The 27566-nt window shown below is 40.2% G+C and overlaps 1 protein-coding gene across 3 annotated transcripts; it reads left to right on the top strand.

Moving 5' to 3' along the window:
- The first annotated feature begins 14678 nt into the window (after positions 1–14678).
- Positions 14679–27519, top strand: NRBP1 (nuclear receptor binding protein 1). 3 transcript variants are annotated; one of them, XM_051976251.1, is made up of 19 exons: positions 14679–14810; positions 17274–17409; positions 18404–18633; positions 18897–19019; positions 19234–19335; positions 19837–19926; positions 20275–20315; positions 20644–20738; positions 22422–22505; positions 22693–22751; positions 22904–23002; positions 24378–24510; positions 24797–24902; positions 25448–25498; positions 25584–25719; positions 26316–26369; positions 26456–26519; positions 26809–26864; positions 26954–27519. In XM_051976251.1, exons 3-19 carry the CDS (start codon positions 18424–18426, stop codon positions 27056–27058), a joined length of 1608 nt encoding a protein of 535 aa, XP_051832211.1. In that variant the 5' UTR covers positions 14679–14810; positions 17274–17409; positions 18404–18423; the 3' UTR covers positions 27059–27519. The 3 variants fall into 3 exon arrangements, with proteins under 3 accessions (XP_051832211.1, XP_051832210.1, XP_051832212.1); XM_051976250.1 differs by lacking the exon at positions 17274–17409; XM_051976252.1 differs by lacking the exon at positions 17274–17409 and having other exon boundaries at positions 14679–14814.
- Positions 27520–27566: the final 47 nt, after the last annotated feature.

Below are 27566 nucleotides of genomic sequence, written 5' to 3'. Positions count from 1 at the left end.
GTGGTGCTTCTCACTTTCACAGCTCAGTTACACCCTAGCAGGCGCTCTTAGGGCATTCCCCATCTCTTGACCATTCTCCCTCAATTTTGCCTTCCTGGGTGGAGGGAGGAGAAGTGGGAAGAGCAGAAGTTTTAACCCTTGGTGATTGGAAATCTATAGTAAGGACATGTTTAGAACCTGGACAAAACTTGTTGTGGCTTTCTGAGTATAGTGAACTCTGTAGAAAACAAGCCCAATGAAATAGGCAACCCAGAGTTAATATACCAGTCACCTTTGATCAACTAGCAGGTTTAGGTCCTTATGCAGACACGTTAGAGCAGATTAATTACCCTATAGCTGCATATAAACAAATTGCTTCTGCTGTTATCAAAGCATGGGGCACCCTCCCAGGAAGTTAAGACAGAGGAGAAGCCTTCATGAAAACAACACAAGGTCCAAATGAACCCTTTGCTGATTTCGTGTCATGTCTGCAGACAGTTGTTATATGAACTGTTGGTGAAAATGCAGCAACAGAGATAATGATAAAACAACTTGCTAGAGAAAATGCTAACGAGGTTTGTAGAAGAATTATACTAGGACTACACAAGGATGCTCCTTTAGAGAAGATCATAAGACACTGTGCCACAGTGGACACAAATACCTTTTATACCCAGGCTATGATGCAGACTTACTAAGATCCAAACATGGGAAGACAGGGTGTCTTTTGGCAAAGGACATCCAGAGATTCTCGTCATTGCTTTCATTGTGGCAAAGTAGGGCATTTGAAAAGCTCAATGTTGGCATAGAAGACAGGGTGGGAGAACAAGACCCAAAACAGAGGCTTCTATTGGGCATCAAAATGTAGAATGACTTGGGGGAAACAGAAGTCCCAGGCAAAAAACACTTGGGGCATGATGGCAAGCCGATGTTACACTCAGAGAGTCTTTAGAAGTTCAGTACTCTGACATGATCAATCAGCCGAGAAACAACCTGACTGGGAAAAGGGATTACAATTTGGGAGAATAGAGTTGTATGTAGCTGGGACAATTGAGATACCCCCTGGAGAGGTGAAATCTGTTCCTATCCAGCCTATGGATCCCTTGCCTTTAGGCACAGTAGGCTTGACCATTTCACCTCCTGAGAATGCTTACAAAACAGTGTTCATTCATACCTTGATTTGGGAAACTGGAGAATGTGTGGATAATACCCCAGTCACTAATACAGGTAGACAATACATGACTTATCAACCAAGAGAAGTAGTAGCATCAGGTTTACTGATACAGACTCCTAATATGCAATCTGGTGATAGTTGCCCAGATTCTGACTCCAAGCAACACAATCCAGGAATATTCAGAACTGCAGCAGTTACAACTGACCGACCTATGCTCACTATCTATGTAAATGGCATACCCTTTGAAGGGTAGGTATACACAGGTGCAGATTGTACAGTCATTAGAGGTGCCAACTGGCCCAGTCATTAGCCAAAGATTAAGGCAGACACCTACATGTCTGGCGTAGGAGGATCAATAGATCCTATGAGATGGATATTTGAAGGTGAAACAGGAGTTTTTACTCCTTTTGTAGAAGAAAAAAATCCCCATCAATCTATGGGGAAGAGACATCTTACAACAGGATTACAATTGAGTACTTCAGCTTTTTAGGCAGGACTGCTATTGAAGGCCTGCCTGCACTCTTACCTGTTCCCATTCAATGGAAAACTGATACACCAGTGTGAGTAGAACAGTGGCCCTTAGCTAGCAATAAAATTCAGGCCTTATTAGATATAATACAGGAGCAACTTGACCAAGGACACTTATAACCTTCTCTAAGTCCTTGGAATTCTTTGGTATTTGTTTTAAGAAAGAAATCTAGAGGATGTTGACTGATTTAAGAAAAGTAAATGAACAGATGGAAACTATGGGAACTTGTCAGCCTGGACTTCCATCTTCTTTCAATTGTCTAGAGAATGGCCTCTTTGAGTTATAAACATTAAGGATTGTTTCTATTCTATCCCTCTAGATAAGGGGGATATGAAAATATTTGCCTTTTCAGCGTTAATTTAGCTGAGTCTTTTAAAAGATATGAATGAACAGTTTTGCCACAGGGAATGAAAAATAGATCTACTATGTGCCAAATGTATGTTGCTGCTGTTCTTACTGCAGTAAGAAAAGCATTTCCAAAAGTTATATTGTTACATTATGTGGATGATATCTTGGGGTGTGCACCTGAGGAGCAAATATTAGCAGCATAGTCTACAAAAGACCATAGAAACACTAAGGAACTACAAATTGCATATAGCTCCAGAAAAAATTAAAAGACATGCTCCTTTTCAATATTTAGGCTATAAAGTATATACTAAGATGCTTATAGTACAAAAACTTTCCTTAAAAACAGAGAAGCTCAACACCTTAAGTGACTTTCAGAAATTCATAGGAGGTATCCAATGGATGTGTCCAGTGTTAGGCTTGACTACCTATCAATTACAACCATTATATGACATTTTAAGGAGAGACACTGCTTTAAATTCACCATGCCAGCTTACAAAAGAAGCTCAAGAAGTTTTGAGAGAAGTTAAACTGGCTTTATCCAATGTAGCTGAGTCACCCCAAAACCCTTGTAAATATCAGTTTTTGCTACAAAAGAGGCACCCACAGCAGTCCCTCATCAAGGAGACAGTGTGATAGAGTGGGTGAACCTCCCAGCACAACCAGAACCAAGCCTTACTCCTTACCTAGTGCTTATGGCTAGGATTTTATTAAAGGCCATTAAGTGAGAAGTACAATTATCTGGGATAAGATCTGACAAGATATACACCTTTTATACTAATGCACAAATTATTGTATGGCATGAAACCATCCCAGAATGGCAAATTTTATTGGCCATGGCTCCAAATTTTACACACGGGTCTCCATTAAAGATAATCCAACTATTACATAATTGGTGATAGATTCTTGAAGAAAAGGTTTCTAAGGTTCCTCTTAAAGGACCAACTATTTTTACAGATTCATCCAAACATAACATTTGTGCTGCATACTCTTATGACTTAACTATAGAGTAGTAAGAACTCCTTTTGCGTCCACTCAGCAGAATGAATTGTATGTAATCATGCTAGCTCTTATTATCCAGATGTAAATATAATATCTGATAATATCTGGCACAAAGAATTGCCACAGCACAAATAAAATTGTAGTTTCTAATATATAACAGCTCTTTAAGGAATTTCAAGAGCAAGTGAGAAAGCATCCAGGTAAGATTTATATCTTGCATGTCCACTCTCATAATGGACTTCCAGGTCCTATTTTTGATGGAAATTTCAAAGGCAGATAGCCTTCTAACCATGTTAGCCAATACTCCTTTATTTCAGGAAGCCCAAGAATCTCATTCTAAATATCAGGCTCTCAAGCTTTATGTTTGCAATTTGGGATAACAAGAGAGGAAGCTAGGAGCATAGTAAAAGGTTGTATAGCCTGCCTTCCTTTCCATGCTCCTACGCTCTCTCCAGGGAATAACCCTCGTGATTTGAGAACCAATGAAATTTGGCAAATGGATGTGACCCATTATAAATCTTTTGGTCGTCTGTCTTTTATCCATGTTGTGGTAGACGCCTTTTCAGGACATATTTTTGCAATACCAGCAGCAAAAGAGACTGCCTGAGTGGTCACTGAATTCCTTATACAAGCATTTGCAATTATGGGTGTGCCACAAGCAATAAAAACAGATAATGGACCTGCATAAACTTCTAAACATTTTGCACACTTTTGTGCACACTATAAGATTTTACTTACTACTGGCATACCCTTTAATCCTTAAGGACAGGCAATAGTAGAAAGGAGAAATAGAGACATCAAGATGCTCCTCCAAAAACAAAAGAAAGGGGGAGCCACAGGTAACCCTAGAGAACTTTTAAATTTTGCTCTTTATACAATTAACTTCTTGATTTTTGATAAAGATGCACTGGCTCTGGCAGACAGGTTTTATAACCCACCGGAAGGACAGTGTCCAGTACGAGCAGCTCCACTATCTTTAGATAATTGCCAGATGATGTGGAGAGATCCAGAAAGTAGTCAATGTAAGGGACCAGATAGGTTAACTGCTTGGGGGAGAGGGTTTGCTTATATCTCTACAGATGGAGAAGGAATCTGATGGGTGCCAATGAGCCGTATTTGCCTTGTCCCATCAGAGAGAGACGGAGCAGACCCTTGAAACAAAAGAGAAGACCCAAGAAACATCGGGTGGTTCCATTGCTGACTACATATACCACTGAAAGAGCATGGCTGTTAACCCAATGTCTATGGCAATTGACTCATGAACATCAAAAATTGTTAAGACTGTTGCAGAATTTCAAAACCCATAGCAATCATTGGATTCCCTGACACATGATGAAACTGTTACAGGACTTCAAAATCTGCAGGAATCATTGGATTCCCTGACACATGAAATAATGGACAATAGATTGGTTTTGGACTATCTCTTGGCTGCTAAAGAAGGCATACGTGTGATTGTTATTTATATACCTTCCTTCTAGGACTTATGGACATGTATAATTCCTCATATTGATTCATGTTGTTTGTTACATCACTACTAGCTTATGTTATATTACTATGTGCTTGTGTAATACTTCCCGTGCTAATAGATTTATGTATACCTGTTTTAAGTAAGACCCTTCAGCCCAGAGAAAACCTGCTAACAATATCTGGTTTGATTCCCCATTTCCCTTTGATGCCCACCTCCCTTCTTGAGAAATCAGGGAGGGCATGACCACCTGTGTTATAAAACAAAAGAAAGTGGAAGATGTAGAGGGCTGAAACTGAAAAGGTGTGCTTGAATAAGACAGCAGGGTGCTTATAGTTAAGCACCAATTCAGTGTGAGATAATGGTTCTCTAAATATATACTTAATGTGATCGTGATATAATGGTTGCACATGCTCAGTTGCTGAAGTGATGTAGTCCTACTGAAGTATTTAAAGGCTGGGGGGATTGGGAAAGAGCCTCTCAGCCACAGACACAGAGAAGTCTCTCAGACAAAGACACAAGAGAAGACTCTGAACATTACAGGTATAGTCCCTAGAGCTCTGATAAGATTTATTTTTTTCTTTTTTGCCAGCCAATAAAAGGTTATTTTATTGCTTAATTGTAAATCTGATGGCCTTTTCTCAGTTTTCATCTTCCTTTTTTTTCTGCTTAACAATTTTAATTAACCTTATTACCTTATTTTAATAGTATTTTATTTTTCCAAACACATGCAAAAATAGTTTTCAATATTCACAATTTGTAAAACTTTGTACTCCAGGTTTTTCTCCCTCTCTTTTCCTCCTCCCCCTTCCCCAAGACAGCAAGGAATACAATATAAGGTAAAATATGTTTAATTTTTTCTAAGCATATTTCCATATTCATCATGCTGTGCAAAAAACAAAACAAGATCAAAAGGGAAAAAAACACAAGAAAGGAAAAAAAGCAAGCAAGCAAACAACAACAAAGGTGAAAATACTATGCTTTGATCCTTCAGTTTCCATAGTTCTCTTTCTGGTTGTAGATGGCATTTTCTCAATGAGTCTATTGGATTTGCTTTAAATAACCTCTTTGTTGAAAAGAACAAAGTCCATCACAGTTGATCATCACATAATCTTGCTGTTTTTATGTACATGTTTTCTATGTATGTTTTTTTAGTTCTGCTCACTTCACTTAGCATCAGGTTCAGGTAAGACTTTCCCAGCCTTTTCTTAAAGGTTGATAATATTCCATTACATTCATATGCCATAATTTATTCAGTCATTCCTCAACTGAGGGGCATCCACTCAACTCCAGTTCCTTAATACTACAAAAAGGGGCTGCTATAAACATTTTTGCACATATGGATCCTTTCCTCTTTTTTATGATCTCTTTGGGATACAGACCCAATAGACACACTGTGGATCAAAACATAAGCACAATTTCGTAGCCCTTTGAGCATAGTCCCAAATTATTCTCCAGAATGGTTGGATCATTTCACAACTCCACCAACAATGTATCATGTTCCAGTTTTCCCACATCCCCTCCTTCATTTATTATTATCTTTTCCTATCATCTTAGCCAATCTGAGAGGCATGAAGTGGTGACCTCAGAGTTTTCTTAATTTGTATTTTTCTAATCAATAGTGACTTAGAGCATTTTTCATATGACTAGAAATGGCTTTAATTTTTTCATCTAAAAATTGTCTGTTCATATCCTTTGACCATTTATCTGATAAGATTTCAATTCAGAGATCTGTTGTAAGGTAAGGCCATACTTCAGAGAGAGAATGGAAGACAGAAATAAAAGGAGACTCCTCTAGGAAGGAACTGACAAAAGACAACAAAACAGTGCTCAGGAAGGAAGCCAGGGAAGGTTCTGAGAGATATAATTGAGAGCAGAATCAAGGCAAGTAGAGGGAGGGTGGGCAGAACCTTGGGAAAACCTAGGTAAAGCCATTAGACCCAGACTTTTGGTATCCAGAACAAGGCTTTCAACTAAAAGCATTTAGAACCAAGATCTGTTTTGTGTAAAGCTACAATCAAAAGCAAGGCTAGTATTACTATGAATGTTTCATCCAAGAAACATTAAGCTGCAAGTATTAGGGATCAAATAAGCTAATATTTGTAAATATTAAATTTGTAAATTGGAACTAGTAGATGTTTAATAAATGCTTAATAAATCCCTCTACTCCTAAGCACTTTGTATTGGGTGCTGGATTTATTAAAAACAACAACAACAACAACACAAAACTGATGCAAACTTCCACAGAATTGTTATAATAGAAATGTCCCAAGAATTCTGCCCTGAGACCTGTTGTTTCACTATATCTAGGTAGTGATTGATATCAAGCCCTGAAATGCCCAGAAACCTCCAAGGTTAGTAGAAGCAAAGGTGACCAGGATCTCTTCCCCTCCTGGTGAGAGAATTTTCATTTTCATACTCTCCCTATTTTTCCTGGCAAGATATATGGGAACCAACAAGTGCTGGGTTGCATTCTATTCCAAGAGCCTAAATTCATTATCAGCACAGAGACAGCAAGTGCTTCTGATCATTAGGAGAAGGATTAGGAAGGGCAGGAACAGTACATACTCTGCAACACTTGTAGATGCTAGAACAAAGAAAAATGTGCAAGAACTTAGGCTTGATAACTTTCTACTATCAAGGAAAACTACTTATCTTGTTTGTCCTGACAGATAATTGAATCAAGGAGTGAGGGAAAATCTTTATAAGGGGAAGGCAACTTTCAATTCACCATTCCTAAAGGCGGCTAATCTTATCCACTTTGTATTGAATCTTTTAGTATCAATTTGGAGACATTTTCTGTCATCCATTCTGATGGCTATATCCTGTGTGGGGCTTGTACCACTGTAGCCACATGCAGGTCTGGGGGCTAAGTCCAATGGTTGGTGAAGTGAACAGACTCTCTTGCCTGTTCCCAAACATTTAGTATCTAATGCTCTCAAAGGATAGTTATGGATCACATATGCCATTCAGATGAAGGCAAAAATAACAAATGCATATATTGGTGAAATTTTTTGGGGGAAGAATACAAATAATTACTTATTTTGGGAAAAAACTTACCTCCTGACTTAATGAAGTTTTTAATCTTTATTCTTGAAAATTGAAAAGAGCTAATTGGTCAGGTAGCCTAGGCTTGTTTTTTCCTGAGTATTAATTGGCCACAGCATAGAAGTCTAGCTTTTAGATATTTTTTTCATATTCATAATTTATTTTTAAAATTAACTTTAACATTTATTATCCCTCTCTCCCACAACTGCCTCTGAATTGATAATAGATATCCATAGTCTAGCTCAACAAATTCCCAAATTGATCACATCCAAAAATGTATATGATGCAGCTAGGTGGTAGAGTGGATAGAATATTGGGCCTGAAGTCAGGAAGATTCATCTTTTCATTTCAAATTTGGCTTCAAATACTTAACTAGATATGTTGCCATATGTTGAGCAACATATTTTAATTAGACTTTGGGCAAGTCACTTAACTCTGCCTCAGTTAATCATCTGTAAAATGAACTAGAAAAGAATACGACAGAGTAGGACACAATGAAATAACAGCAACAACAATTGTATTTGTCATGGTATCTGTATTTTAAGTCCATTATTTCTGGGATCTTGGTTGGTCATTGTATTGATCTGTTCTAAGTCTTTCAAAGTTTTTTTAAAAATATTGTTATTGTACGAATGGTTCCAGTTCTGTTTATTTCCCTTTGTGCCAGTTTATAGAGTTTTCCCCAATCTTTTCTGGAACTGTTTATTTTGTCATTTCTTATAGTTCAATAACATATCATTACATTCATATGTCATAATTAATTTAACTATTTTCCAGTAGTTTGATGAGAACATTAACATAGCAGGAAGAACAAAAATTGAACTTGAAATCAGAAGACCTGAATTTAAAAACTTGGTATTTATATGATTACAGGTAAGTGATAATTTCTCCAGACCTCAGTTTTTTCACATAAATAATGGGAATAATATTTCTACTGTCTAGTCCACAGGGTTATGAAGAAAGTACTTTTATTTTTTTTAATAATAGCTTTTTATTTTTCCAAATATATACAGATAGTTTTCAACATTCACCTTTGCAAAACCTTGTGTTCCAAATTTTCTTCCTTTCCTCTCCCCTTCCCCCTGTTCAAGACAGCTAGCAATTCAATATAGATTAAACATGTACAATTCTTCTAAACATATTTCCATATTCATTATGCTGTGCAAAAAAAAAAAGTCAAAAGAAAAAAACACAAGGAAAAAAAGAAAACAAGCAACCAACAACAAAGAAAAGGTAAAAATATGACTATGCTTTGATTCACATTCAGTCTCAACAGTTTTCTCTTGGGATATGGATGGCTTTCTCCATCACAAATCTATTGAAATTGCCTTAAAATACCTCATTGTTGAAAAGAGCCACATCCATCACAGTTGATCATTACATAATTTTGTTGTTCCGGTGACATGTATGATGTTCTCCTGATTCTGCTCACTTCACTCAATATCAGTTCATTAAAGTCTTTCCAAGCTTCTCTAAAATCATCCTGCTGGCCGTTTCTTACAATAATATTCTACAACATTCATATACTGTTGGAATCCTTACAAACTGCTAACTAATTAGAGTTGATCTAATCTTACAAGAAGATGTTTTGGGCCAGAACCTGAAACAAGGTACTAAGTAGAACTAATTGATACAATGCTTGTGTTTGCACCTTTACTCATTGGAGTTCACAAGTATGCCAGCTTCACAAAGTAAACTGTAACTTTCTGAATTCACACCTCCCTTAAAGCTCTTTGGGCCAGAGAGCACTATGGGAGAAAACCCATAATCCCTCTCTCTCGTATCCCACAATTCCTCCCTCTTGTATAAAAGAAATAGACAGAGGCTCTTGATCAGATTTCACCGGAATGACGGGAAGAGTGGAGCTGGCTGGAGGCTGAAGAAAGCAGAGGCAGAGGCTGAAGGACAAAACCTTTGGATTTGGCGACATTCGGAGGGAGCTCTTGGAACCAAGCAGAGAGATAGACCTCTAAGCTAACCGGGCTATATTGGAGATAATAAAAGATCTGAACTTTTATCACCTGGCTGTGTTTTGAGAAGAAAAAGCTCACCACAATATACCATAATCTATTCAGCCATTCTCCAGTTGATGGGCATTCATTCGTTTCCAGTTTCTTGCCACTACAAAGAGGGCTGCCACAAACATTTTTATACATGTGGGTCCTTTCCCTCCTTTCAGATCTCTTTGTGGTACAATCCCAGTAGAGATATTGCTGAGTCAAAGGGTGTGCAGAGTTTAATATGCCTTTGGGCTTAGTTCCAAATTGCTCTCCAGAATGGTTGGAACATTTCCCATATCCAACAACAATGCATTACTGTCCCAGTTTTCCCACGTCCTCTCCAACATTTGTCATTATTTTTTCCTGTCATCTTAGCCAATCCGAGAGATGTGAAATGATATCTCAGAGCTGTCTTAGTTTACATTTCTCTAATCAGAAATAATTTAGATCATTTTTTCATATGAGTAGAAACAGCTATAATTTCATCTGAAAATTGTCTGTGCATATCCTTTGACCATTTATCAACTAGGGAATGGCTTGTATTCTTATAAATTTGAGTCAGTTCTCTATATATTTTAGAAATGAAGCCTTTCTTAGAGACAGTGGATGAAAAACATTTGAGAAAAGGACTTTTAAAGCCATAAAGCACTACATAAATATGAATTATTATTTGAATTTTATCCTGTAGACTTTATAGGAAGGGATGGAAATTGATGCCCTTTGAATAGACTAAAGACAATTTAATTGTTTACTAACTAGTATTTTAAGGCTCTATAACGAAGCAATTCATTATCTTTTGATCAGATTGATGAGTTTCTTAGGCAACCTGATGAAATACTAAAGAGCACAGGTATTGCTTGGTCTTCCATAGTGAGAGAAGGAAGTTTCCTGCCTAGGGATTATTGATGCCTGGCACTCACATTTCTATTTCATTTTAGAGATATTACTGTAATACAGGTGTGAGCAATGAGCCAAAGGAAAAGAAATTAACCATTTGGGGTCAATCCTTCAGGATCAGATCAAATCTGTGTGAGACAAGTCTTTGGTGGATGGTTCCTGAACTATAAATAACTTTGAGACAAAAATCAAACAGTCCCTGATCTCAAGGAATTTACAATCTACTGAATAGGGCACCTGAATTTATCTTAATTACTTCTTTTTATAAATTGATAGAATCTGGCTTTCTTCTTTTCAGATTTTCAATAGTTTTCTTTAAAAAAAAATAAGCCTCTTATTTTTCAAAATACATGCAAAAATAGTTTTTAATATTAACCCTTGTAAAATCTTGTGTTCCAAATTTTTCTTCCTCTCTCTCCTTCTTCCCCCTTCCTTAGATAGCAAGTAATACAATATAAGTTAAACATGTGCAATTCTTCTAAGTATATTTTCACATTTATCATGCTGCAGAAGAAAAATCATATCAAAAAGGAAAAAAAGGAAAAAGGAAAAAAAAAACAACAAAAATGAAAATACTATATTGTGATCACATTTGGTCTCCATAATCCTCTTTCTGGATGCAGATGACTCTCTCCATCACAAGTCTATTGGAATTGCCCTGTATCACCTTATTGTTGAAAAAGAAGCAAGTCCATCACAGTTGATTATCACATAATCTTGTTCTTGCTATGTACGACGTTCTCTTGGTTCTATTCACTTCAATTAGCATCAGTTTATGCAAGTCTCTCCAAGCCTTTGTGAAATCATCCTGTTGATCATTTCTTATAGAACAATAATATTCCAATACATTTATATACCATAACTTATAGAATCTGTTTTTATACCACTTTTATTTGAGTTGTTTTCCCTCTTCCCTCCCCCCAACAAGCCAACCCCATGACAAAGCTTGTTTTTAAAAAGAAGAAAAAAGTAATTTAGCAAAATTGCTTGAAATGGAACCCAACGATATATACAAATTTTTATTACCCATAGTATCCCACTACGGTGGCAAAGAAGGAAAGATAGTGCATTTTGTCAATTCCAAATAAAGCTAGTTCATTATAGTTACAATATTTAGTTTCTTTCTTTTTTTGGGGTGAGAGGATTCTTTCCATTTCCATCATGTCTGTATGCGTTTTCCTATTCTCACTTCATTCTATATCAATTCATTCATTTTCTCATGCTGCTGAATTTTTCATTTTTTAAAGCAAGGCAATATTCCATTACATTCTTGTATCACAGATTGTTTAGTCATTTTTGTTTCTTATTCTTGGCTACCACAAAAAGTGCTGCCATGGATATTTTGGTGTATGTGATACCTTGACGTCAATTACTTCTATTATTTTCACATAATGAATTATAAAGTTTATATCCTTGTTTTTAATTTGTGATGTGAAAATACAGGAATTAAGACATTCTGTTGTGTGTAGGATTAGATTAGTGGCTCATGAATAGGTGATTCTAACAAGAGCCTTCCTTCTAGAAGATAGGTCAGGTTTAGAACTGTCAGGCTATTAAATCTACTCCTTCCTCCCCCCCCCCCCCCCCAGCCCCATCGTTTTGTAAATGGAGAAGAAACCATGGCCCAGAAATGCTAAAAGATTTGATTAGTCACATAGCTTATATTTCCCTTACTCCAACTCCTTCTCTATTCATTGTGCCCCTTAAATGTAGTTAAATAGGTCCTAAATTCACTTATTCCTATACTGCAGAACACATGTATATACTGTCAACATGAAAATATAACTGATTTTAAATTGTTCAGTCTCTGAGAATAATTATTTTATATTTCTGTGCTCCTCTCATCCCCTCACTTCTGTGTTTGGTTGTACCTACCTGACCTCTGGCATTAGCTGGTGATTTAATCTGGGGATTGCTTCTTCCCCTCTTCTGCAGCTGAGAACCATCTCTGGTGTTTTGAAATACAACTCCTTGCTCCCTAGGTACATCCCTGAGCATGTCACCCCTTCCTACCCACTAAAACTTCAGTGATTCCAGATGAGATCTTGGGTAACTAGGTGGAGCTGGCAGAGAAAGCCTGAAGCACTGATGGGATTTTAATGATCCCTGAGGCAGGTAGGGAAGGATAGTGATGGGATGGGCTCAGCTTTGTAGTCCCAGAGGGGTGGAAATACCACTTTACTGTATCCAATTAAAAAGCCAAATTATGATGTCACACCCCTGAGGTTAAATTTCCCTATAAATCTGCCCATGGCCTACACTATCTTTGCCCTATCCCTTTTGGGGCTAGCCCACTAATGGGATTCTGCCTCCTGATGTCTTTCTTCTCCCCAGATTTCCTCCATGTTTCCTGTTGTCTTTCTTCTTGTTAAAGCTAACTCTTTTAGAGTTCTAAACTCCTCTATGAATTTAGCCTGCTAGTCAATGATGTACTCTCACCTCATGGCTATATTCCCTTTTTCCTGATTAACTGTGTTTCACTAGAGAACTTGTTAATTTATAAAACTTCTTTCTTTGCTAACTATAATCTATTTCATATTTATCATTTATCATTCCTGATGTCTATTTTACCTCTTCATTTTGTTTGTAACCTCTTCTCATAAATAAAGGCATCTTTTGCCATTGTGAATTCCTATGTGTCTTGTGCTTATTTCATCTAGGAATTGCTATTCCAACCTCATCATTTGGTGCCCAACATCATCAGTTTCTTCCAGAATTATAAAACTCTTTGCTTGGCTTTTGAGGTTTTTCATAATCTAGTCTCTTCAAGTTTTTTTATACTTTATTTCCTTCCACATGCTCTACAAGCTAGTGACAGTGGCTTCCTTGCTGTTCTTCACACAAGACACTCTTGATATTCAGTGAATCTTTAATTGGCTAGTTCCCAGTTTCAGATGCTTTCCCTCTTTGCTTCTGCCTTTTGATTCCCTTCAGGTATGAGCTAAAATTCTACCTTCTGTAAGCAATGCTTTTTTGGTATCCTTCTTCATACACACTTAATAAATGCTGCTTGACATTATGTAGTCATCCTGTTTCAGTGGTGGAATTTGGTGACTTAGAGTCTCCTGACACTTGATAAAGAGTAGCAGAATATCTTTTGCTTTTAACAATGAATCTTCATCCTTTATACTAAATCATGCCTAATTTCTTCAGAACAATAGTTTGTACACAGCTGATTATACCATTTCTTTCCAGTTAAATTTTATTTTCTCTTTTAAGAAGATTCCTCTTAAACATTATCCCCTAATTTGTGTCCCTGGGTAAATACTGTAACATTTTCGTGCCTTAGAGTTTTGTTTTGTTTTGTTTTTTGGGAGGAGGTTGTCTCTTTTTTTGAGACAGTGAAATCTCCAACTGAATAATACATGTGAAAGTGTTCTGAAAAGCTTCGTATACTATGTAAAAACACAAGAATTATTCATTTGCGCTTTACATATGTTGTCTATTAATAAGGCTGCTTTGTAGGAAATCTCCTTTAGTCTTGCTTATCAATGTTTATCTTGCATTTATTAATAATAAAGCGTTAAGCGTTTATCATGTGCTAAATGACATGGATACAATGACGAAAATGAAAGTTTGTGCCTTCAAGAAATTTATTGTAATATCCTTTTATCCTAAAGGGCTGCCTTGTCACAGAAGTTAAAGGTTTAAGGGAACCTTGAAGATCATCTAATTCAATGACCTTATTTTACAAGTGAGGAAACTGAGGTACCGAGAGGCTTAAAAGCCGAAGGTCACTTCATTTAGCAAGAAGCAGGGGCGGGATTCAAATTTAAATCCTTTTACTCCAAATCTAATGCTTCCTCTATACTGCGCGGTCCTATTGGCTGCGTCTAATTTCTTTTGTCTGCCTACCTCTTGCCACATCGGCCCGAAAGGAAGTAAACAGTCTTCCTGCAGTGGAATCCGAGACCAGCTGACAGTCGGAGAGGGGCGGAGAAAGGGAGGAGCACACGGGGCGGGACGAGGGGGAGGGGCAGGCCGCCGGTCCAGACAGACCAGACAGAAAGGCTGACTTCTTTGACTGGAGCTCTGAGGGTAGAGGAGGAGGGGACCTCTCTGACGTTAAAGGAGGGGAGGTGGGACAAAACTGCCTACGCCTCATCCTGATTGGCTATGAGGGGCACCTCCTCTTCCACTGTCGTCCACCTCGACCAATAAAATTCGAGAGTCGGCTCAGCGCCGCTAGCTAATTGGTTCGGATGAGGAGGGCGGGGCCCAGAGTTCGGTTGAGCTGTGAAGAGCCGCTGTGGGAGAGCTGCGCCTAGTCTAGCTGAGCCCAATTGAGCGGAGTCTCCGGAACCGGAACCGGAGCCAGAACCGGAGCCGGACCCGGAGCCGGACCTGCAGCGGAGGCTGAGGGGACCGAAGCCCGTACGTGAGTGGGACAGAGGAGAAGAGAGAAGGGCGTGAGGGGGCGAGCGGGGTTGAGGTCGGTGGGGGAGCTGGGGAGGAGGTTTGAGGTGGAGGGGCCAGGCTGGATGTCCGGCCTCAGTGTATGGCCCCTGCTCTTTTGGCCTTTTCTTTGGGCCCCCATGTAGTGGTGCGGCTCGCCCGCAGACCGGAGGGGGACAGCTTGCCTCGTCGCCGGGGCCAGCGACTCCAACGGCCTGGCCCGCGGTTGTGACTGGCCTACCGGGCTTCGGGGACTGAGGCCTCGAACCATCGGTTGACCGTGGGCGTGGCCTCCTGTCCGCTGACAGCCCCGCGTGACGGGGGACGGACGCCCAGCCCCATCGTCCCGCGGCTGGTAAAAGTGTCAGCCGGCCTGTCCCGAAACCCGCAAGCTAGTCTTCTCCCTCACTGCGGAGCCATGAGCTCCACGCGTCTTGGACTCCAGCTTTTGCCGAGCGCACCCCAGTGAGGGACACTGGGCTGCAAGGGACCTCTAAGCTTTTGTTGGGGAGAACTCTGACCCTGCCCAAGCTTTGCTTTCTCGGCAAATACTTAACACTGGCTGTCGAAGACCCTAGAGCTGTGCTATGGCAGGCTCCCTGTCAGTAAGCACTTATTAAGCTCCTACTTTGTGGCAGATGCTTGGGGATTTAGGATTCGGACACTCAAATGGAATTTTACAGCAGTTCTTTTCCACTCCTGATGCCCACCGCCACTCCCCCTTCACCCTGTTCCTGGTGAGGATGTGGGTAGAGGGCAGTATTGAGGTAGAAGTCTCTTCCTTCCCTTGGCCTGGTAGGGATTCTTTGTATAGTAGTTAAGGCCATGACCCGGTCCTCCCTTCCCACTACAAGAATAATTGAGTGGCCCCCCTGGGGATGAGTCCCAGGTCCTTATCTGAGCTGTTCTTGCTGTTGCCCTCTCACCTCTCTCCCCATCTTACTTTGTATTTAGTTTTTAAAATATTTTCTGTGTATGTTGTTTCTCCAAGAGATTTTAAGTTCCTTAAGGAAAGACAGTTCTTTTTTGTCTTTGTCGCCCTACAGTGTAGTAGATATTTTAATAAATGCTTGTTAAATGGATTGATATTGATACTAGAATTTTAGACACCACATTAGAAAGAAAAAGATCTTTGAAAACATGGCCATTATTGATGGGGCATTGGCTATGACTTTCATTCTATGTTGCTTCATTGTGATAAGCCAGAGTTCAGAATCTATTTATACTTTCATTGTCTGTGGGCTTCTGGCATGTGAATTCCAAAGATAAGAGTCCTTTTGACACCTACCTGAAAAAATCATACTTTACTAATCCTGGCCTAGCAGTAACTTACTGTTTTGCTTTTCTGGAAGTAATTGGTCTTGGGAAACTTGTTCATAGTAACCAATCATATTGCTAAGAATGATTTTAGAGACCATTTCTAGAAAAGAATTTTAATAGGTCTAACTGAGCCAAGGATTTGAGAAGCAAGTTTATCAATTTTTGCTAGTTATTACTCCCCTACACACACTCTCTCTCTCTCTCTCTCTCTCTCTCTCTCTCTCTCTCTCTCTTTTTCTCGATAAGTTTGCTCTCCTACATCCTGAGAGACTAGATCACTGTAAGAATGACTCATAAGCACTTCCTCTTCTTAATCTTTTCAAAGGTGAAAGTAAGGGAACTTGTTCATTTTTTAGTTGCATTTCAGAGAAGGAGGGATTAGAATGACCCCTTTTCCTTGACTCCTGAAGAGGCTAGTTACTTAGGGTAAACTAGACAGAAAAGTTACATAGTTTCTAATAGTCCTGGCAATGAAAACTTCCTTTTTTCACCATAAAGGAATGATAGGTAAAGAACCAAATAATGGTATTAAGAGTATTTTTAATTCAGTATCATTTTTGTTTGTGATATTAAGAAAAAATTATATCAGATTGGGATTGAATATATATTCATAGTAGTCTATTTTTTAAAAAGAGATATGGGATAGACTGAGTCTAGATTTTAAAAAATTCATAACCATTATGGAGACTAGCATATTTACTTTGTGGATGGCACTTTCAATCTGTAGAAGTCCTTTATCAGCACTCTGGATCTAAGTTCTTTTCAATGTTATGGAATCTTTTTTAATATCAGCTATATTCTCTCTGAGAAAGTTGACATTTAGAAGTTGGAAATCCTTTTTCTCAAATAAGTCACTTTCCCATAATTTAAAGAGAGGTATTAGTCATTCTTTTAACAAGCATTTTTATTTAACACTTGGTGTGCTACTTATAACATTGGGGAATTACAACAATAAACACAAAGCAATCCTATCCCTCAAGGGACTTATATTCTATTTGGGGGAAATATTATGTATACAGAAAAAAAATAAATTATGCTGTCCTGTTGGTGCACTTGGGAACTAGGCCACTATGAATTTAAAGTTATTTGAATTTCAAAGAGAAACCTCCCTATCTGATTCAGGGATTCAGAGGATATCGAGAGTTGGAATTTGTTGAACCATATAGAATGGAGACTTATGACCAACCCCATGTACCAAAAAACTGGAGACCATATGCTCTGGGAATGGAAAACTAATGAACAGCCAAATCTTTACAAGGTATTTTGAATAGACAGGAAGTAGATTTAGCTCTACATCTAGATCCATAGGGCCCTGAGTAGGCTGTGCTCAGCCAGATGTATTGCCTAAGGTTGACACCTCATTGGATATGTGACTGATGTGATGTTTGAGCAACACCCATGTATGCCACACTGACATCACAGGGCAAGGTGAGGTCATCAGGGATGAAATCATTGAACTACCTAACACTCACCTGGTTTTATGGATGAGTTTCTTCATGAATTGGCTGAACTAGTCCTTTCAGTGGGAGGTATATTTAATGAGAGGACTAGTCCTAGTTCTAGAATACTAATCTTACTCCTATCTTGAGAGTTGGTGTCCCAGGTCTATCCTTACTTACTTGGTAAGTGGAACAATTGTCTAGCTTCAGGGCTTGACTGGAAGTATTATGTTGCTGGATCTCTCTATACTCACTGGATATTGCTTGGGGCATACCTCTAACCTCACTCCAGAGACTATGTTCTAATTGCTCCCCCTCCCCTGCCCACAGTAAGGCTTGTTGCCTGGCACCATCAATCCACCTAGGCTGAGTAGGGTGATTGATTAAAACTAGTAAGATCAACCAGTCCAGTCTTTCCTGTGGAATCTCATAATTGAGCACAAATAAGAGAAAATGACAGTGGTAAGGTTCCAGGAAGTTCTGTTGCTCTTGAGAAGAACCAAGACCAAATTGCCACTTTTTGAGTGTGGAAGATAAAGCTGCCACAATCCTTTGTGTGTTGTTCTCTGGATGCCCATCCAAATTCAGCTGCAGTTTTAGTGTTGTAAGAACGTTTAAATGGCCTAGAAAAAATGGAGCTAGAATACATTATGGAGCAGGATTGGTTTTAACTTTGGAATTAGAGTTGGAAAAACTAGAAAGGAATATGTAAGAAGTATCTGGTTTTTTCCTTGACTTATAGGGGAATTAGGATTTGTGGGATAAGATATCTGTGGATCCATTCTTAGACCTTCCACATTGCAATCTTTGCAGATCTAAGTGTTCATTCCAGCATGTCAGAAGGGGAGACCCAAACAGCACCCAGCAGTGGTTCAGATCCAAAGGCAGAATCCTCATCTTCAGCCCCAGGGTTGACTTCTGTGTCACCTCCAGTGACCTCCACAGCTTCAGCTGTTTCTCCAGAGGAAGAGGAAGAGAGTGAAGATGAGTCGGAGATCCTGGAAGAGTCACCTTGTGGGCGTTGGCAGAAGAGGAGAGAAGAGGTGAACTCATAAGGGGTTTTTGGAGAATGGTGAAGGAGAGGATAAGAGGAAAAAATTGGGTAAAGGAGTCTTATAGGACTCAACTAAGTAAGTAGAATAGATTACCTTACCATAGGTTGGAGAAGATGAATGTATAGGTTGAATGACTAAATGATAAATAGCTCACATGTGTACCGTTCTCTTAAGGTTTAGAGTGCTTTTTACTCCTTTCCCAATTGGAAAAGGAATCCTAACTTTTTCTCATGTGGAATTGTCATTACCAGGTGAACCAGCGGAATGTCCCAGGTATTGATAGTGCTTACCTAGCAATGGATACAGAGGAAGGTGTGGAAGTTGTGTGGAATGAGGTGCAGTTTTCTGAGCGAAAGAACTACAAACTTCAGGAGGTACGTGATAGCGAACAGAAGTGGTGGAGAAGGAATTGTAGGGCTTAAAGGAAAGTGTTTTAACATTTGTAGAATTGGTATTGGAGAGCTAGCTGTGAGCAGCTTTGGGAGTGAAACTACTGAGGAAGAGGGTATGTAGAGTGAAGAAGGAAGAATGTAATAGTAATCTATAAGATGGTTTCCGGAGTTCTACCTTACTGTCCCTTGCTTGCAGGAAAAAGTTCGTGCTGTATTTGATAATTTGATTCAGCTGGAACATCTCAACATTGTTAAATTCCACAAGTATTGGGCTGACATTAAGGAGAACAAGGCCAGGGTAAGGAATCTGTTCCTACATTTCCCTCCTAATAGTGAAAGAAGATGAGCAGTTCCTTTTTCTTTTTTTTTTTTTTTACCTCTGCAGATGAGAGCAAGATAGCTTGGAAACAGAACTGGGATCTGTAGGTGTGAAGGTGGGGAGGAATTGGAAGTGAGGACTGATTCTGTGGAGTGGGGAACAAGGCCACAATCCTCCTTACTTATTGTCTGTATAAAGATTAGGGCTTTCCCAAGGCCAATAGTTGTCTCTTTTGATCCCCACCACCCTCTCCCCCAACACAAAAAAAGCTTGTTGGGGTTTTGGATTTTTTTTTTTTTTTGGGCAATCTTTAACTGCTCTTCCAAACCAAAGGAGCAGAAACCCAGAAAATGATTTAACAAAGATAAGTGGTTTAATTTTTTATCTGGATTGCCTTCCCATATCTGATTTGTAAATTACAAAATGGATAAGGAATTCTGTATCAAGTTTTCACTGTTTTTTTTTTCTCCTACTACTTAGGTGATTTTTATCACAGAATATATGTCATCTGGGAGTCTGAAACAATTTCTGAAGAAGACAAAGAAGAACCATAAGACCATGAATGAAAAGGTGTGGACAGAAATTAGAGGGCTGGGATGGGTTTGAAGTGTGAACAATGTTAGTTATATATTGACCCTCAAGTTGGTGGAGGTGTGTGAGACATTAAGTATGAAAGGAAGAGAGAATAGCTCCTGGTTTGAGTTATTAGGGATGAATGATGGGGTTACCCCCTACCTACTCACCCACCCACAAAACACAGGTCAAATTACTTTCCAGGTCACATATAATAGGAAATGTCTGAAGCCACATTTGAACTTGAGTCCTCCTGACTCCAGAGCCAGTGCTGTATCCACTGTGTCATCTAGCTGCCCCAGTGGGGGGTTACTTCTTATACTTGGTCTGTTCTGTCTCTTCTAGGCTTGGAAGCGGTGGTGCACACAGATCCTTTCTGCTCTTAGGTAAGTGGTTTCTTATTAGTTTCCACCCATAGATTGCAAGGCATTGTTCTTTGCCTTTTCCCATCTCCTATTAGCCATGTAATGCTGTCTGGATGATAATGGGTCATCCTTAAATTATTTTCAATTCTCCAGGCATAACACCATTTCCTACCTGTCTTTTATAGTACTTTTCCAATTACCTAAAACGTTTGGCATGGTGGAAAACCCAGAGTGTGGGGCGCCTTGTATAATAAATCCAGCAAGGCTTTTCATACTAGATCCTTTATTCCCTGGGTTGCCCTCTCCCTAGTTTTCTAGTAGCCCCTCTAACAGCCCAGTACCCCCACAGCTACCTGCACTCGTGTGACCCCCCAATCATCCATGGGAACCTGACCTGTGACACCATCTTCATCCAGCACAATGGACTCATCAAGATTGGCTCTGGTGAGGGGGAGGCTGAGGTTCAGGTCAAGGGAGTGGCAGGGGAACATGGGAATCATGGGCTAAAGTGAAAAATAAGAAGAGAGCAGAGAAAAGTCATGAAATGGGAGAAAAAGGTACAAATTAAGCTGGAGGGCAGATCATGGGTAGGAAAAGCATAGAGAAGGTTCCTGTCAGGGAGAAGTGTAGAATAATTTTGAGCTAGAGCTTTTTTTGAAGGAATTAACCTCAGTTTGGGTGGGTGGGATTTACTAGACAGTTTGGGAAAGACTAAATAATGAGGGTGGTATCTGTTTAGAATGGGGATGGGCATGTATATGCCTAGGAAGTGTGGGGTCTTGTAAGCCCTGCCAAAAGAGGTTCCAGACTGTGCCTGCTGTGAGTGCTGTCCATGTGCTTATGTATCTGTGTGCAGTGTACTGCATTTCTGTGTGCCGTGTTGGTGTGCTGTTTGTGTGTCCATTTGTCTGGGGCTTGGCCGCTCCATCGCTCATGACTTCTCTCTGTTTTCCTCCCTCCCGCTTACGGGCTGCTCTGTTCCCAACAGTCTTTCATAGGATTTTTGCTAATGGTGAGAGCTCTCTCTGCCCCACTTGGGGCTCTGTCTGTGCTCCCCTTGCTCCCTTTGGGGCTGGCTACCCAAAGCATGCAATGATGGAGCAAGCACTTGTTCCCAACTACCCTTATGCCTGCTTATTTACCACCCCCATTAGTCATGTACTTGCTTGCCCCATTCATAACTTGCTTATTTCCTGTGGACTTTGTCTGGCTGGCCACCTACCCCTTACATTCCTCAGACCCGCTCATCAGGTTGATCCCTTCCAAACCATGCTGTGCTCCCAGCTTCTCTGTGATTTCTGGCTGTTGTCTTCTGACCTGAGTGACTACAAAAATGGGCCCAGCCCTGGTTCCTCACTCAGCCCTGAGGCAGGCAGGATTTTGGGAAATTGCCGGGGGGGGGGGGAGAGGGGGGGAGGGGGAAGGGTAGGGAGAGGGGAACAACTAGGGAATAAGAAGTAAGATGGGTTAAAGGAGGGATCATTATTCAAGATTGTCAGCTCACTTCTGGACTTCAGTTTCTTTGGAGTTTTGTCAGCCAAGGCAGAGGGAGTACGAAGGTGGCTATATTCTTTGTCATGCATTGACATTTCTTGCCTTTTTTTTTTTTCCTTTTTAAATCAAAACTCCCAAGGTTCCCACCATGACACAAAGGGAATAAAATGGGCTTCCTATTCTCCCATGTTGGCACCTTAAGCTAGACACTACAAAACAGTAAAGTGGGTGGAAGGAAGAAATCAGGGCACAACCAACACTGTTCTTAGGGAACACTGAGTTGGGGGGTAGGGTGGAAAAAGACAAGTTAGCCTACTATTTAGGGAAGTGGGAGGGCCCTTGCAAGGTATAGATGTCTCCTTAGAAGACCTGATCACTGACCAACCTAAGGTCTCATAGCTGTAATGCCTTATGTCTGTGTTATCAGAGAGGAAAGAACACAGAATGAGGACTGATAGGGCTGAGAGGAGGGGGGATGTTCCTATGTGATAGTGTGGTTCTTTTAAAAATAGTTCAGGGTGGGTAGGTGAGTAGGCTGGGAATGGGGCTCATAAGTGAAAGCTGGGCTTTGTCTGGGTTGGAGCTGTACATTCTTGATGACCAACAAATTGAAGATGCATCTCCCACTCCCAGTGGCTCCTGACACCATTAACAATCATGTGAAGACTTGTCGGGAAGAACAGAAGAATCTACACTTCTTTGCCCCCGAGTATGGAGGTGAGGGATCTTACTCCCTTGTACTTCCAGCCCCTAACTCCCTATCCCAGAAGCCCTTTTCCATTTGACTTACTGGCATACAAGAAGTAAGGTGTGTCAGATTTCTAGTCCTTGTCCACATAGAGAACAAATGTGGGACTCCTTCAGCCTTCCATTTTATTTACCTCAAGCCTTGTCTCTTTCCCAGAAGTCACTAATGTGACAACAGCAGTGGACATCTACTCCTTTGGCATGTGTGCATTGGAGGTGAGGATTCCATAAGGGATGAGATGAGGGAAAATGGGAGGAGAAAATGGATGAGGGTTAGGCAGTCTCCTGAGGCCTGTGGGTCATATCCTTAACATGTAGGTCCTCAGGCAGCATCTTTTTTTGTTGGTTTGTTTTTCGTTAAACTCTAGATGGCAGTGCTGGAGATTCAGGGAAATGGAGAATCATCTTATGTGCCACAGGAGGCCATCAGTAGTGCCATCCAGCTATTGGAGGACCCACTTCAGAGGGTGAGCAACTTCAAGATCATTACTCTCAATCCCTTTTCTGCCCCAATCAGAGGCAAAACTTTATAGCTAGAAGAAGTCCTTTCAACTAATTCCCTCATTTTACAGATAAGAAAACTGAGGCACTAGGAGACTGATTTGCCCAAATTCACATAGGTAGTAGGCATTAGTGGGCGTCGAGTTAGGTGACTCTAGAGACATTTTGTTCTTTGATAATAGTATCTATAACATTTATACATGAGTACATTAAGATTTGTGAAGTGCTTTACATCTTTTAAATATCTTCTTCAGTAGCTTCCCAACCCAACTTCTCTATTTTGGTCAGACACCAGTCCTGTTTTCCAGTCTTGGGAACTTGAATTAACATCCACTTTTGAAATTTTTTTTGTCTTAAAATTTCATCAAATTTCTTCTGCTGTTCCTTATTTGGCTTCCTCAAAAAGGCAAACCTAAAAAAAAAAAAATCTGGCAGATACTGCCTTGCCTTGTGTTGGCTGAACTGAACATCCTCATTCCAATCTCATCATTCAACACTGAAATTATCCCTAATTCTCTATCTGATCCACATTCTAATCTATTGACCAGAAGTCAAAATCATTGGTCTTGTCCCTATACTCCTAATCTCTGGCCTCTATACCATTCACCTATTGAATTCCTTATGGCTTACTATCCTCCATTTTTGTGAACTTGAGTTCACTTCCACCTCATCTCTGCCATTATTCTTCACCTACCAAATCACACTCTTCCTATTAATCTTCTAGATCAGTGTGATTTATACTCAAGTGGGTAGGTAAACTAAATAGTAGAATTAAGGGAAGGAATCCTAGAAAAAGGAAGCTGACAGTAGGCTAGTACATTGGCTGCACAGAGTAAGAAAAACCTGAGTTCAGATCTAACCTAAGACATTTACCTAGTTGTAAGACCCTGGAGAAAGTCACCTAAAACAGCCTCAGTTTCCCCATATGTAAAATAGAAATTAGTATCTACCTCTTAGTCTTGAAGATCTGAAGAAACTCTTTTGTCCCATAATCTCCTTTTCTATAACTTTTACCAACTTTAGTTCCAATTAAATTTAGTGGATAGATGGAGGATCAACTATAAATAGATCTTTGAACCTGATGGTAAAATTTGATTGGAGACCTTAAAAATGATTAACATAAAAGGTGAAAACCAGCTAAGTAATTAGAAGTTTCTAAGAATTTGAAAAATGAGATACATAGAATTCGGGAGTCAACTAAGGAGGAGTTTATTGAGGGATGGTGGAGGAAAGAACTTTTGTGACTTGACTGCCAAAGGATATAAGAAATGAAGCTGAGAAATCTTGGGGCTAGAAAGCAGAAAAGGGAGCACGAGTACAAAGTCTCTCTCCATTCTTCAGGAGTTCATTCAAAAATGCCTACAACCTGAACCTGCTCGTCGACCTACAGCCAGAGAACTACTTTTCCACCCTGCACTGTTTGAAGTGCCCTCACTTAAACTGCTTGCTGCACATTGCATTGTGGGACACCAACGTAAGTTTTGTTTAGGATCTCCTTCTACTCTTCTGCACTTGTACTTATGACATTATTGTGGATTTCTCTTCTTTCTCCAAGGGATTATTTTGTTCCACACAACTCCTTGTTTCTACCCACAGCATTACAGAGTCTTAATGTGTGGCAAATACCATTTTCTTGCTCTCTCTATAAGCTTATTATTCTTATAGTTCTCTTCTGGGAGAAATAAAAACCTTTTTCGATGTCTTTGGTTCTTATACCTTCTATACCTTTCCACTCTGACTCACTTGTCTATGTCCTCCAGACCTCATACCAGAAAATGCCCTAGAGGAGATCACTAAGAACATGGACACCAATGCTGTACTGGCAGAAATCCCTCCAGGACCTGGGAGGGAACTGTATAGGACCCTGTGAGTAACTATGAAGTGTTGGGGAGGAAGTTTAGTACCAAAATGTTGTGAAGTGCTATGGTTACAATGATCAATATGACACAGACAATAAAATTTCCATTCTAAATGAGACCAGAGAGAAGAGACCTGTACAAAAACACTTAACTGAAGTGAGAGCAGAAAGGACTTCATTCATGTAAGGAACTATGAAAGATTTGAGGAGAGGGAGAAATCTAATTCACCTTGGTATATGGGGTATGAGGGAGAGAAAACTTCATGGTGGAAGCTGGTTTAGGCTTTGATGGGCCTCTTGAGGCACAGAAGAGACTGCAAGAAATTAGTTCATTCTAGGTAAGGAGGATGGTGCGAGTGCTTTGGTAAATGGGAATTCTATTTTATAAGCTTTTTGAATATAAGCTGTGTGAATGTCTATAAGCTATCTAGTTTGGTTTAGGTATAGAGGCTAAAAAAGGGATTCTCTAAGGATCATGAAATGTTTCACAGGAGGTTAATATTTGAATGTGTGAGAATAACTTTGCCTTTCCCTTTTTTCCTCTTTTCTCAAGGTATTCTCAGTCACCAGCTCTGGAGTTGGATAAGTTCCTTGAAGATGTAAGGTGAGAAAGGGGAAAACAGGGCCAAGGGGAACCAGTTTGGGACACTTTGGAATTTTTTTTAAAACATACTTAATCTCATTTCTAGAAATGGGATCTATCCCCTAACGGCCTTTGGGCTGCCTCGGCCCCAACAACCCCAACAAGAGGAAGTGACTTCACCTGTAGTGCCCCCATCTGTGAAGACTCCAACACCTGAGCCAGCTGAAGTAGAGACTCGAAAGGTGAGAAAAGCTGCTTGTATGCTATATCTGCGGTATGTCCAATCACTGGATTTGGAGTTAGAAGTCCTAGGTTTTTAAATCTGGTTCTCCCCACTTACTGTGGTTTTAGGCATGTCACTTCCTCTCTATGAAATCTCTGTTTTTTAATCTCTAAAATGGGAATGCTGAGATAATCCTTATTTACCTGCTTCACAGAGTGGTTTTTATAAGGCTTAAATGACATTTAGAGTATTATATATGAATGTCAGCTTTTATATCTAGAAAGTGAAGGTGATTTGTGAAATATTTTTGAATTTTACAGGAAATTAGAGAATCTCAATTGACATGTTAAAATTACAGACTTTCACTTTTCAGCTACTTTACAGTTCATCTAGTCCAACTCCAAAACCCATTTTTGGACAGCTCTATAATCATTACAAAGTTGTTCCTTATATTAAGCTTAAATCTGTCGGCAAGCAGCATCCCTTTTTCCCAGGTTTTGGCATTTAAAAGATCTGTCTTCCTTGTAATAGGTAGTATGTCCTAGGAGAAGGTGCCAGGGAGAGGCTTTCAGAGGTAAAGAGGTGGCTTGGAGTTACCAATCTTTTCCCCCTCAGGTGGTGCTGATGCAGTGTAACATTGAATCAGTAGAGGAAGGAGTCAAACATCATGTAAGTTCAGGGGGACAGAGCTTACTGGGCCTTGGGGTAGGATTGGCAGGAGTTTCCTTCTCCTTTTTGACTTTGCTGTATTTCAGCTGACACTCCTGCTGAAACTCGAGGACAAATTGAATCGGCATTTGAGTTGTGACTTGCTGCCGAGTAAGTATGACTTCCTTGTCCTGCTTTACCTATTATCTTCTCCCCTCAGGAAATGTAAATGTCATCTTTTCCGAAGGACTTCCAATCCTGGGTGGGAAAAGGAAGCCAGGTTCATTCTATATAAATGGGAAATAAAATATGGGCCTCTTACTGGAATTATAGGAAGAAAGATAACTTTGTTCCCAGACAATTTAACCAGTCCTATGCTTGAGAAATTTTAGTTGCATTTTCTTCTTCAGCCCTTGCAGGCATGTTTTCAGTTTATCTCCATTTTTTTCTGCTATTTCAGATGAAAACATCCCGGAGTTGGCTGCGGAACTAGTACAGTTGGGCTTCATCAGTGAGGTGAGGCTTTTTTCTTGCCTTTTTCCTGAAGTCTTTTTGATCTATCTTCTTTACTTCAGACTGACTTACTTTGACTTTTCCCTCCTTAGGCTGACCAGAGTCGCTTGACCTCTCTGCTGGAGGAGACTCTAAACAAGTTCAATTTTGCCAGGAACAGCACCCTCAACTCAGCTGCTGTCACCGTCTCTTCCTAGTGCTTACTCCTCTGCCCTGGGCTGTGACTGTATCAGGCCTGCTGCAGCCCCTTCTGTCCCGCCCCTCCCCTCTGGGAGTCAGTATTACCCAGTGCAACTCTCTCTCCCCTTATTATTTAAGAGGGGGGCGGAAGGCCCTGGATTCGAGCATCATCACTCCCCTTTCCCTTTTCTTCCTCTTCCCCTGCACTTTGTTTACTTGTTTTGCACAGAACTGAGCCGTGGGTATTCAGCTGCTCTTTCCCCTTGGAGGCGGTATTGAGTGGCTGATTTGCCTTCAGGCGTTCCGCCAGCTTCCCCGAGCCTGCCCAGCCTGTGCTGGAAAGAGGTTGGGGCAGAGGAAGCTGATTACACAATCCCGCTAGGGAGGACTGGTCTGGAGAAGTGGGAGGGTGCTGCAGTGTGGCCCCTTGGGGCTGTGTGACTCAGTTGCTGCTGTAATAAAAGTCTACTTTTGCTAATGTCTGGGCCTGTTTCTTCGCGCCTTCTCCAAGAGGGGGCGCTGCAG

The sequence above is a fragment of the Antechinus flavipes genome, chromosome 2 (genome assembly GCF_016432865.1).
Source record: "Antechinus flavipes isolate AdamAnt ecotype Samford, QLD, Australia chromosome 2, AdamAnt_v2, whole genome shotgun sequence".
Lineage (NCBI taxonomy): Eukaryota > Metazoa > Chordata > Mammalia > Dasyuromorphia > Dasyuridae > Antechinus > Antechinus flavipes.
This window is presented reverse-complemented; position numbering and strand designations above follow the sequence as displayed.

What these genes read in the sequence shown, in the direction of transcription:
- NRBP1 (XM_051976250.1), top strand. Translation starts at nt 18,424, where the DNA reads ATGTCAGAAGGGGAGACCCAAACAGCACCCAGCAGTGGTTCAGATCCA. An exon ending in CTTTGCCCCCGAGTATGGAG is followed by an intron (nt 22,506 to 22,692) that starts GTGAGGGATCTT and finishes TCTCTTTCCCAG; the next exon opens with AAGTCACTAATGTGACAACA. An exon ending in AGGGAACTGTATAGGACCCT is followed by an intron (nt 24,903 to 25,447) that starts GTGAGTAACTAT and finishes TCTTTTCTCAAG; the next exon opens with GTATTCTCAGTCACCAGCTC.